Consider the following 13,280-nt stretch of genomic DNA (forward strand, 5'->3'; position numbering starts at 1 on the left):
CCAAATTTAACATTTAGGAACTTAAGAATGGCACAATTCTAATATTTTTAAAACAAAAGTAAGAAAATTTTACAGATTTGTAATACTGATTGTACATTCAGATTTAACTAGAGAATTGTTACACTAATATGTCAAAATAAATTACTAAGGTTTTAGTCATTCAAAGTCTTCAGATTTTCATAAAAACTCTTGCTTCATTCATTATTATTATTTTTTAATTAAAGCACAGTTGACATATAATATTATATTAGTTTCAGGTATATAACATAGTGATTCTACATTTATATACATTTAGATGTGATCACCACGATCTAGTAAATATCTGTCACCACAAAAGGTTATTAACATATTGACTATAGTTCCTGTGGTAGACTTAATGCCCATGACTTATTTATTTTATAATTAGAAGTTTGTACCTCTTTCTCCCTTAATCTTTTTGCCCATCTCCCCTTACCCTCCCTTCTGTCAACAATCAGTTTTTTCTGTATCTAAGAGTCTGTTTCTGTTTTGTTTATTTAGATTTTAGATTCCACATATAAATGAAATCATAGTATTTCTCTTTTTCCATCTGACTTGTTTCACTTAGTGCAATATCTTGTAGGTCCATTGATATTGTCACAAATAGCAAGAGATCATTCTTTTTTATTGCTGAATAATATTTTATTGTATGTGTATATATATAAACATATATACATATATGCATTTCACATCTTCTTTATTCATTTATCTATTGATGGACCAGCAATTCCACCCTTGAACATTTACCTGAAGGAAAAAAACACTAATTTCAAAAAATATATGCACTACTATGTTCATTGCAGCATTATTTACAATTGCTAAGATGTGGAAATAAAACCCCTTATTTTAGTATAAAATTTGAAACAAACAACTTCTCAACAGAGAAATATACCAGAATTCTAAAACTGAAGTGAGAGGTTATTTCTAAAGCTCAGACAACTATGTAGAATGATTTATGTCTGTAAGAGACCAACTATTCAGTCTCTGAAAGTTTTTCACGGTCTTTACCACATTTTCTATCTTACCCTCTTGCTTATTTTCTGTTTTATTTTCTCTTTCCTCTTTCTTACACTCCACCATCTTTTTTTTTCTAAATTATTTTTTATTTTGTATTTCTTTTAACTTTTCTGTCTTTTTAAAATTTCTTTGCCAATGCCTGACCTGTGGTGGCGCAATGGGTAAAGTATCGACCTGGAACACTGAAGTTGACAGTTCAAAACCCTGGGCTTGCCTAATCAAGGCACATATGAGAGTTGATTCTTTCTGCTCCTCCCCCTTTCTCTCCCTCCCTCTCTCTCTCTCTGTCTTCTCTCTCTAAAATGAATAAATAAAATCTAAAACAAAACAAAATAAAATTTCCTTTCCTCTCTCATTTTTTTAAATTGTTTTTCAATTTCTCTTTCTCCTTCACTTCTGTCTTTCTCCATCTTCTCTGCCTGCCCCTGCTCTTAATTGAGAATACAGAGAAATTAAAGTATGTGTATATGAATATTTGCATTTATCTAATTTATTGGGGAAAGTTTTATATTTTCCGCTAGTAATTATCAAAGCAAGAAAACAGAATTTTATATGTTTTTTTAAAAAAATAAATTAAGTGGCTATTTATTTTTATGATATCCTCTGTCCTGGCTTATGGCCAAAGATATGTAAAATAGGAACAGGTAGGTAGAAGGAGGTTTTGATTCAGAGCATGTAACAGAGAGGTGGGACAGGGCTTTACTTCTCACTTTCTTCCTAAGGCTCACCTCACGTGACGGTGCAACATCAAAAGCTTTCAATCAATCTTCCCTTGTCAAGTATTCTTTATCCTAATTTTTTGAAACAGGCTGATCTGCTTCTCCTGTCAAGTAGTGAGCCACATGGCCTCTGTTATATTGAAACTGCTGAGCTTGATGGGTAAGTTTATTAAAATTAGAATAATTGATTATATTAGTTTTTAATTTATTTAAGAGTAATAGCTTTAGGAACAGGACTTAACTTAAATGTTAATCCTTAATCTTGATTTTATTTTCTTGGAAGAAATAGGAGTCTAAATTGCAGAGCCCATTTGATAATTACTTTGCAGATTTTTTGAAAACTCTATCTCTTCTCTTGAATTTATTTTCTTTCAGAAACAGTGAACTGAACATATACAGTATATGTAAACATTACACAGGGACTCTTCACTGAGATTCCTTAGAAGGATTCTTTTTGGGGTTGCTTGGTTTGATTTTAATTTCAAGTGGTTCTCCAAGGAAAATGAGAAGAGTAATGATCACAGTCTTATGAGGAAAGAAGGACCAATGTTACTGTAGAAGGCAACCTTTTGGAACTGGGTCAAATAAAGATATGGAGAGAGAAAAGATGGTTTCAAATAATTGTCATGTTGAGCTATGCAAATACAGTTTGTCTTGTGTAAGCCTACCCCTAGTTTGGGCAGAAGCTAAAACAGTGCTGAGAGAAAAATTTATAGCAATAAATGCAAACAATTGAAAAGAGAAAAAGTCTCAAATCACTCCCATCTCAATAATATAGAAAATAGAAAAATAAATCTAAAGCTAACAGAAGGAAGAAGATGAAAACAAGAACAGAGACAACCAATGAAACAAAATAAGGTTTTTTTGAAAACATCAATAAAATTGACAAACTTTTAGCAAGACTGAAAAAGAAGAAAAAGAGAAGACACAAATTAACAATATCATGAATGAACCAGGAGATATAATAGATCCTGTAGACAGCAGTAGGATAAGGAAATATCACAAACAACTCTATACACATAAATTTAACAATAGGTGAAATGGACCACTTTATCAAAAGAAACCGAAGTATCACAGCTCATCCAATATGAAATAGATGATTTGAATGAGAAATTGAATTCAATTGTAAAACATGAAACTATAAAACCTTTAGAGAAAAACATTGAAGAAAATCTTTAAGATCTAGGGCTGGTCAGAGTTCTTAGGCTTGACAAAAATTTATGATCCATAAAAGGAAAATTTGACAAACTAGACTTTATCAGATAAAAAGCTTTTGCTGTACAAATGACCCAGTTAAGAGGATGAAAAAATAAACTACAAACTAGGAGAAAATATTTGCAAACCATCTATCTGACAAAGGACTTGTATCTTGAATATGCAAAAAATGCTTAAAACTCAATAGTAAAAAACCCAAACAATTTAATTAGAAAATTGGCAAATGATATGAAGAAACATTTTACCAAAGATGACATACAGATGGCAAATAAATACATGAAAAGATATTCAATATCATTAGCCATTAGGGAAATTAAAGTTAAAACCACAATAAAATATCACCACATACCTATCAGAATGGCTCAAATAAAAAATGGTGACAACTCCAAGTGCTGACAGGGATGTAGAGAAACAGGATCACTGACACATCACTGATGGGAATGTATAATGCTACAATCACTCTGGAAAACAGTTTGACAGTTTCTTAAAAAACTAAACATGCAACTACCATGCAACCCAACAATTTCACTTCTGGACATTTTTTCCAGAGAAATGAAAACTTATGTTTACATGAAAACTTGTACACAGATGTTTTATGATAGCTTTATTTCCCCAAACTGGAAACAATTTATATACCCTTTAGCATGTGAATGGTTGAACAAACTGTGGTATAGCCATATAATGGAATACAACTGAGTAATAAAAGGAAATGAACTATTGATGTATACAACAACCTGAATGAATCTTGAGAGAATTATGTTGTGTAAAAAAAAAACAACACTCCCAAAAGGTCACATGCTGTCTTGTTCCACTTATTGTATTATTCTTTTTTTTTTTTTTTTTTTTGTATTTTTCTGAAGCTAGAAACGGGGATAGACAGTCAGACAGACTCCCGCATGCGCCTGACCGGGATCCACCCGGCACGCCCACCAGGGGGCGATTCTCTGCCCCTCTGGGGGTCACTCTGTCCCTACCAGAGCCACTCTAGCGCCTGGGGCAGAGGCCAAGGAGCCATCCCCAGCGCCCGGGCCATCTTTGCTCCAATGGAGCCTTGGCTATGGGAGGGGAAGAGAGAGACAGAGAGGAAGGAGCGGGGGAGGGGTGGAGAAGCAGATGGGCGCTTCTCCTGTGTGCCCTGGCCGGGAATCGAACCCGGGACTTCTGCACGCGAGGCCGACACTCTACCACTGAGCCACCTGGCCAGGGCCTATTGTATTATTCTTGAAATGGCAAAATTATAGAAATGGATGGCAGACCAGTGGTTGCCAGGGAAGAGGGTGTGGCTACAAAGGGAAACCTGAGGAATGCTTGTGGTGATGGAAATGCTTTGTATCTTGACTGTGTCAATGTTAATATCCTGGCTGTGATATTGTGATATAGTTTAGCAAGATTTTTACCATAGGAGAAACTGAGTAAAGAATATGCAGGATCTTTCTGTATTGTTTCATATGCTGAAAATTATTTGGAAGTTTATCAAGATACTGAGGCAGATTAAGGAAGGTTATGGCACAACAATGAAGATCTTGGAAAATATATATTTTTTAATCTTAAAAAATATATATTTACTGTTTTTCCCCTATAGTTTTTATATCTGAAGCTGGAGGTGTGATATTGGAGAGAATCTGAGAGTGTAACTTAAAATGATAAAAAAAACCTTGATGAATGACATGATGTATTGAGTAGGGTAAAGGAATGAGGCTTGTCTGGTCTACTTGGTGGGACTGATCACTTATAGTATTTGAAAAATTGTTTTAATGAATGGACAGTTTAGTCCTTTCGCTTTAGCACCACTTGTCCATCAAGCCCAGCTTCATTTCTGTCTCAGTTATGAAGTTCTTTACTATCTCAATTCTTACTCATCTCTGCTTCCTAGGAATTAATAGGTTTTGATCAATGAGATTATTTTTAAACAAAGTAACTTCAATTATATGTCCAACTTTCCTGAAAAAAGCTATTTTACCAATGGATAGTCCTTGAGTTGGGTTCATATTGTCTTAACATCATTGTGAAACTCATTTATGGTAAATTTAGATTAGATGCCCTCTCAGGTAGCTGCTTCTCGGTTCTCTAAATTCTATTACTTCATGGTTTGACCTGTACTTCCAAAGAGGGATATTTGCTTTTTTTTTTTTTTTTTACCTATCACTTGTTTCCCTCAAGAGGACAATAACCCTTGTGTGGCAGCATTGAGTATCATGGTATGTATTCAATCAATATTTGTTGACTGAATTAACCCACTACTAAACATTTTCATAAGGGATACAACTCTGACAGAGAATCTTAAACTACTGTAGAACAGAATTCAACTGAACTCTGAGAAAATTGTCATGACAATCTCTTAAACACGAGATGTGAGTGACTCTCATAGAACTTTCACTTTTGGTCATTTCATGAGCATGAGAGAGCAGCCATCTGTCCAATGTATGTGGTCCTGACTGGGAGAAGATGGCCAGCTCACTGTGACCTGCTGAGTTCCAATTTGGTTGCTTGATTTTAGACTTACTGGATTCTTGGCTTAATTTTCCAAGAAAAAGAAAGCTGTATTCCTATTTCCATTTAGGTTTCAGCTACTGTGAAATTAGCCATGACCATTTTGTAAGTAAAACTCCTATGTAGATGGTAGACTACGGAGTGACGCTGGCCTCCTTTATTTGGCAGTTGTGTTCTCGTTCCTAATGTGCTTTGTAACTCATGCATGATGTCTGAGTAGGCTCGAATGAAACCACATTTATTATGTCCTCTGTTCTTTCAAATAGCAAAACAGATTACTGTGTTGTTATACAGATGTGCTGTGGGTGGTGTGCCAATTCTTAGGAGCCTGCAAAACCTTGTCCACTTTCCTGAAACAGTGTGAGAGATGTGAATGACATTCAAAGGGAGTTCCTTGAATCCCTTGTGTTGGGTTTTGCATGTGCTGTACTCACTTGATTGCTTTGTGTAAGATGCTGTTGGGCTGTTCCGTATAAAATTTCATGTCATGTCAATTACGTTCACAGGGAAACGAACCTAAAAGTTCGCCATGCGCTATCAGTTACCTCAGAGCTTGGAGAAGATATAAGCCGACTTGCAAAGTTTGATGGTGAGTATTTAAAATAGACAAACAAAAATCTCAAAATCAAAAGCTTTTGAAGCAGAAAAACTAAGATAATTATCTGAAATCCAATTTATGTTTTTTTTTCTTTTTATTTGGTGAAAGGACATAAAGTTCTCCAGGCCTCAAAGCCTGTAATCTTTTCTCACGCTAAAGAATAAAAATGTTTACCAAGGGAGAATGGTTTTCATTTCATCATTCATTTCATCCCTATTTCCTCTTCGCTAGATTGTGTTCCCTCCTATGATACTCTTACTTGCCTTACCTTGGCCTCCCTGAGGCCCTCTGTAAACTTGCTGAGGATGAACACAGGCCACACACTTATTTCTAGCTGTCGGTCTAACCATTCCTTCATTCTCTGACTCCATAACAAAGACCAAATGCTACACTGCACACTTTGTGAAGACAGTAATGCTGTCCCATGTACCTTCTGTAGTGTCTAGTACAATGTCTTAAAGATTGTAGATGTTTAGAAAGACTATTCTGATTTATTAATCAGCTTGTCAGCTTTTGTCCTTTATTTTAGACCATGGTTTTGTTATCATCATCTTCACACCATTCAACCCAGACCCCTGCTCCTCATCATGGATGTTCTCCTGCCTGTTCTCTGCCAGCCGTCTCTGCTCTTTTCTGTGAATGCTGTCATAGAAAAACAAAAAAGTCCAAGGAAAGAACCATTAATAGTAAGACAGTAGGCACTAAGTCAGGCCAAGAGTAAATTTTGGGGGTCTTCCTGCCACCCCTCAGTGGTCTCTTGCTTTACACACTTGTGTGCCTGACCTTGAACATCTATATTTATATACAGATTAGTTTTATTTGTTAACTAATCTTTATGAGTTTGAGACTATCTTCCAATATGTTTTCTTCGGGGTCCACTAAAGGAAAATGTGGACAGGGTCTTAGCATGATCCCATGAGTCAAAGCACAGGTCCATTTACATGATAGTCTCTCCAATGCACAGCTTAAGAGTTTAGATTGCCTGTGCTTTGCATTGACTTGTACACTCCATCTGGATTCTGTTGATATTTTAATTCCTCTTAAAAGAGTGCTGTTATAGCTAATGTTTATAGAAAAAATATTCCCCCAGTTTGAGATTTAAATCAGAGGAATAGTCAGAAAACTCTGAATGGCCCAAGAAATATTTTGATTAGATTAAAATAGATCGCTGATTTTCAACTAAGTAATTTTTTCAATGAAGTTTTATTGTTATGTGAATCCAAGAAAAGTGAGTTGTGTTCATGAATTCAAATACTTGCTTAAAATACCTCATAGAATATTTATGGGGTCCTAAAGTGGTAACCTAAATATAATTTATCATTACTCATTTTTTTCCTGTTATAATTGTACCCTTTATACCTCTGTCAATATATGAGGAGATTAAAATGCATCATTTTTAGTTTTCTTTATCATCAAAAAGCAAAAAATGTTTATTATAATTACCCAATTCACTTTCTTTCATAGATACTGACACAGGTAGCCTACACTATGATTTCATTACAGACAATCCTGAAATCTTAGTGGCATAAACAGTAGGTTTATTTTGTACTCAGGTCCTGCTTTGATGAAGGTTGGTGGCTTTCTCCCCCGGTGGCTATGGTGCCTTTACTCCTTCATTCTTTTTCTACCTCCTCTTTTTTTGTCTCCCCTATTCACCTTTGTTATGATGGAGTATCAGTAGATTTCAGGGTTTCTTCTGGTGACTAGAAAAAGACTTCCTTGTGTCATGCAAATTAAAAACAGATATTGCATTCTTTTTAAAAAAATTTAAAATATGATATCAGCATTGTGTACATTTGGAAATGTCCTGCTTAGCTATGGCAAGGTTGCATAGATGAGACAGACATGTGAGGCACGCCTGTCTGGGCTAAGTATATCTTTTAGCTTGTGACTTCTGGGCAAATCTGGATATGGTATTATGTTTGCTTCTAGTTACTGCGTGGTGTTTCTTCTGAGACTTGCCAAAATACTTCCTCTAGCACTAAACTACAGTGTTCTGTCCTTGAATCAGAAGTGCACATCTTCCAAGTAGCTGAAGACCTGATTGTCCCACTCCTATACTTAGAACAATCTCACTGAAACTCCAAATTGAGGACACCAAGGATCAAGACTGAGATCTATAGAACCCCAGGATACTTTTCAGAAGTCTCCCCGCCTCCTCACTTTTGAACCTAAACCCAAGTACAGTGTCTTACTTGTTGCCTCCTCAGGCACACATGAGCTTTCATCCGTTCTTTTCTTTCACATATTTACTCAGTCACCTGTTCATTTACTCAGTAAGTGTATCTTAAACACAGTGCCTGGGAATACGGTGGTTATAAGTCAGACTCAGGCCTTGCTTTCATGGAGCTGATAGCTCAGAGGAGAAGACAGACTTGAACACAAGTTTATTCCCAAAGAAGCCTCAGGCCTTTGACATGATGTTGACATATGAACAAGTACTCTCTATGTACCAGGTGCCATGTTAAGTAATTGCACAGTTTTATTAAATCCTGACAGCCCTGGGAGGAAGAGATTATGATTACCTCCCACTATGGGCAGGGACTCTGAGACCCTGATAGAATAACTTTCCCAAATGTAACATGTGGAGAAGCCAGAATATGAACCCAGGACTGCTGTCAAAACCTATTATTCTACAAAAGGACATGAGAGGCTCTAAATAATAAGCAGAAGGCAGCATTGGAGAGTTGAGGGCATTAATATGTTAGGATAGGGTAAGAAATAAAATATAAGAATATTTTAAACCTAAAGGTACAAAACAAATGACCAGAGATCAATTATTTCCAGTACTCAAAAGACATTGTCCTATTTTTAAAAAAGTAACTATGTTCTCAGTGATCTTGAATGTTAGGATTTCTTACAAGAGTTTATAAAAGGGCTAGAAAAACATAGAAACCAGTACATGTAAGGTAGAGTTGGGTTTTGGTAGGTAAATCCATTTATTTGAAAAGTTCTCACATAAATATTTTTATACATTTCAAACATCAAAAAACATAGTCTATTGAACTTTATAAGAAAAGATACATAACTTGATCTAATATTATAGTAAGTATGAAAATAGAGTAGGTCTTGACTTTTCATGTTAAAATCTTATGGGAATTGATAAGTTTTAACAAATAAGTAATTGAGAATAGTTGTCAGTTATACATTTGTAAACTGGACATTTTTATGCCTTGGGGAAAGCCCTGGATGTAAATTGTCCAAATGTGTTTAAGAAACTTTTGCATATTGTTTCTGACTGGACTGAGATCTGTTTTTTGCAACTTATGACAAGTTTACATATTTTGTATGACTGTTAATACTGAGTTCTGAACTGGGGAAAGGTTGACTCTTTATTTCAGGAATCTTTGTGTATTTTGTGGTCCTTTATAAAGAATAGCATGTGTGCAATTAAAACACAGAAAAACAAACGTCCCTTTTTGGTTAAAAACAAAACAAAAAGTCTTGGTTAGCATCTTGTGACTTTTTTTTTTACCTACCAGATAGGTTTCCTGTACACCTGAACAGAAGCACCACCCAGCAGCAGAGCCTAGGTTCTGCGGGAAGAATAACTTCCCTCTTTACTGCTGCTGTTGATGTGGTCATGATGGTGATGATGATGGGTGGCTAAGGCTTGATGTTTGAAGAATAACAAAGCTTTAGAAAACAGGAAAGTGACACTCTTCTTTGTAAGAAAATAATTAGTATTTATCATAAATATAATGGCGAACAGTAGTGCTTAATCTTCCAAACTTTAAGAAGCTGTTGACTGGAGAAACTCTTAAATAGCAATAACAATGTCTTATGTAATGGATAATTTGTCTTATAGAATAGTTGCAATGCAGATAATCAAGAAATATTGAATATTACTAATAATAACACACATAGAAAAATAAAGCCAACTTCTCTGGAAAGTCATGAAATATTGGGTGCTGAGCTCCATTTTCGTGATAAGCTACAGATTTCCACTTGGAGATAGTTTCCAAAGATTATTAAGTTGCTCATTAATGAATCATCTAGCTGACTAAACTTAGAGTGCTGAGGAAGGTCCGGAGTGAAATTTTGTTAGCCCAGACCCAGAACATTTCTACGTGATTATGATCTGGGTGAATTGCTATCTGCTTTCATGTGTGTTCTCTTCAGAGGGCAAACCAATATGATTGGGTAGTTTGATTATATTTATACTCCATTATCAATACAATTTCCCCCAAGTTGTTTTATTGCCCATTAAAGATGACTGCTCTCATCCTGTATTCAGTACATAACTATGATGTATGAGAAACAATGCTGTTTTCCTAAATAGTTTCTCATCCATTGTCAAACTGTTTACTGCCTGTTCCTCTTCTCTGATATAATTAACAAAAGGAAGAAAAGTCTTAAAAAATTTTCCTTGTTCTTATTATGCTTTATGGCTGGGATATATTTTTGGTTTCTTCTAATGTGCTTTAAGGTTTCTACTTTTTTTTTCTGTGTTCTCATATCCTTTAGAGTTTGGAAATATACCCACTTCTTTCATTCATTTTGACTGACTCTAGCGCCCATCTCACCTTCCAATCTGTTTTTTGAAATCATCTGAAACTTTTTTCTACCCATCTTTCCAATAGATATCTGTCAAGATCCTATTATATAGGTAGTATGATAAGTTATGGGATACAGAAATGAATACAATGTGTCCTTCAAAGTAACCTGTTCACCCCTTTTGGAAAGGGGCAGAGAAGAATTTAGAAAGTTTGTGTTTTATGCTGACATGGCTAAGCGAAGGGAAGCTGAGCACCTCTGAAGATAAAGTATGCAATTTGGTTTTGTTCTTGCCATTTTGTTTTGACTGGGCACTATACTTGCTACTTAAAGCAGTGGGACCACATTCGTCAAGAAAGGCTGAATTAGGGCTTGGTCTCTAAGAACCTAGGCAGTACTCACTGGCCTTACTGACTGTTCCTGTCTAGAACCACACCCTGGTGTCAGGCCAGGAATGGATGAGCCTTGGGGCCAGGGAGGAGCAAGCCAACATGTTCAAGGCATTTGCCTCCATTTCAGTCTTTGCTAGTGACAATAAAAATGATCAAATGAGCCTGTTTTTTATATGCCTATTGGCAGGGACTGTGTATCATGTTTTTGCCCAAAGCACAATTTTTTTTTGAAGTGGCCAAGTTTGAAGTCTGAGAAATTGAATTTTGGGTAAAAAAAATTGGAATAAACTTTAAGGTTTACTTTATGTAGGTTTTGTTGGCAACACCCAATTTAAAGTTCTAGAGAATTCAGGAATAGAAATTATTGGTAAAAAAAAAGTATATTGCATTCTTAAAATAAAAAAAAAAGTCTTTTTCTATCACATAATTATCCAAACAGCTTGGGCCAGTTGAAATCAGTTTTAATTTACTTTTTAGTATCATTGATAGACCGTAATGAAAGTAACCAGAATACAGCCACTTCCCTTCATATAAAAATGGCTTTGGCCTGCCCAGGCAGTAGCACAGTGGATAGAGCGTTGGACTGGGATGCCGAGGACCCAGGTTCGAGACCCTGAGGTCCTCAGCTTGAGTACGGGGCTCATCTAGTTTGAGCAAATCTCATCAGCTTGGACCCAAGGTCGATGGCTCGAGCAAGGGGTTACTCGGTCTGCTGTAGCCCCACAGTCAAGGCACATGTGAGAAAGCAATCAATGCACAACTAAGGTGTCGCAACGAAAAACTAATGATTGATGCTTCTCATCTCTCTTCGTTCCTGTCTGTCTGTCCCTATCTATCTCTCTCCCTCTCTTTCTGTCTTTGTAAAAAAAAAAAAAAGAAAAAAAAAAGACTTTGTATTGATTATTTAACTTTATCCAAATCCTCTTGCCAGCACTCTCTCATCCAGCAGTGGCATTCTGGGAAGACACCAGCGAGTGCCCGAGTGGGGGCATTTAGGTAACACTTGCTATACTGGGGAAAGTGAGAGAGAATTTAGCAAAGCAGTCCTGAGGCCATGAGTTGCTCATTTCTTTCAGGATTTTGTTTGTTTTTGTCCTCCACTACCCTCCCCGCCCAGGTTTTTATTTATTTATTTATTTTGCTTTTACATTTATTTTTTATTTTTCAATTACAATTGATATACACTATTATATTAGTTTCAGGTATATACCCCAGTAATCAGACATTATATAACTTATATAACTTCCCAATAAATTTATTACTCATCTGATACAATATATAGTTATTATATATCTATCTATCTATCTATCTATCTATCTATCTATATCTATCTATCTATCTATATGTATTTTTTCAAAGTTAGAAGCAGGGAAGCAGTCAGACAGACTCCTGTATGTGCCCTATGAGGATCCACTCAGTATGCCCACCAGGGGGTGATGCTCTGCCAACCTGGGCTGCCACTCTGCTGCAATGAAGCCATTCTAGCACCTGAAACAGAGGCCATGGAACCATCCTCAGTGCCCAGGCCAACTTTGCTCCAATGGAGCCTTGGCTGCAAAGGGGAAGAGAGAGAGAGAGAGAGAGAGGAAAGAGAGGGGGAAGGGTGGAGAAGCAGATGGGTGCTTCTCCTGTGTGCCCTGGCTGGGAATTGAACCTGGGACTTCCACACACTGGGCCAACGCTCTACCACTGAGCCAACCAGCCAGGGCATAGTTATTATATTATTATTGACTATCTTCCCTGTGCTGTACTTTACATCCCCATGATTATTCTGTAACAACCAATTTGTACTTCTTAATTCCTTTGCCTTTTTTTAATATCCTCTCAACCTTCCTTTTCCATCTGTCAACTGTCAAAATATTCTCTACATCTATGAGTCTGTTTCTGTTCTGCTTGTTCATTTATTTTGTTATTTTTAGATTAAATTATTGATGGATATGTACTTGTTGTAATTTTATTGTTCATATTTTTTTTATCTGTTTTCTTCTTAAAGAAGACCCTTTAACATTTTTTGTAATACTGGTTTGGTGGTGATAAACTCCAGCTTTTTCCTGTTTGGGAAGCTCTTTACCTGCCTTTTGAGTCTAAGTGGTAGCTTTACTGGGTAGAATAATCTTGGTTGTTGGTCTTTAATTTTCATCACTTTGAATATTTATTGCCAATTCTTTTCCGCCTGCAAAGTTTCTGTAGAGGGATCAGCTGACAGTCTTATGGGATCTCCTTTGTAGATAACTAACTGCTTTTCTCTTGCTGCTTTTAAGATTCTGTCTTTACCTTTAAACTTTTGCATTTAATTTTGATTTGTCTTTGTGGGCCTCTTTGGGTTCAATGTTT

The 13,280-nt window shown here is 36.1% G+C and overlaps 1 protein-coding gene and 1 non-coding gene across 2 annotated transcripts in view; one reads left to right on the forward strand and one right to left on the reverse strand.

Annotated features, from left to right (window-relative positions):
* Positions 1–13,280, forward strand: part of ATP8B4 (ATPase phospholipid transporting 8B4 (putative)) — a 277,874-nt gene that overhangs the window by 129,326 nt on the left and 135,268 nt on the right. Inside the window, exons 8-9 of the mRNA XM_066276448.1 lie at positions 1,844–1,914; positions 5,966–6,048. Coding sequence (XP_066132545.1) covers positions 1,844–1,914; positions 5,966–6,048 — 154 coding nt within the window. The remainder of the gene's footprint in view (positions 1–1,843; positions 1,915–5,965; positions 6,049–13,280) is intronic.
* Positions 4,101–4,176, reverse strand: TRNAA-CGC (transfer RNA alanine (anticodon CGC)). Its single transcript has one exon. It is a non-coding gene; the product is annotated as a tRNA-Ala (tRNA).

The sequence above is a fragment of the Saccopteryx bilineata genome, chromosome 4 (genome assembly GCF_036850765.1).
Source record: "Saccopteryx bilineata isolate mSacBil1 chromosome 4, mSacBil1_pri_phased_curated, whole genome shotgun sequence".
In the NCBI taxonomy this organism is placed as follows: Eukaryota; Metazoa; Chordata; class Mammalia; order Chiroptera; family Emballonuridae; genus Saccopteryx; species Saccopteryx bilineata.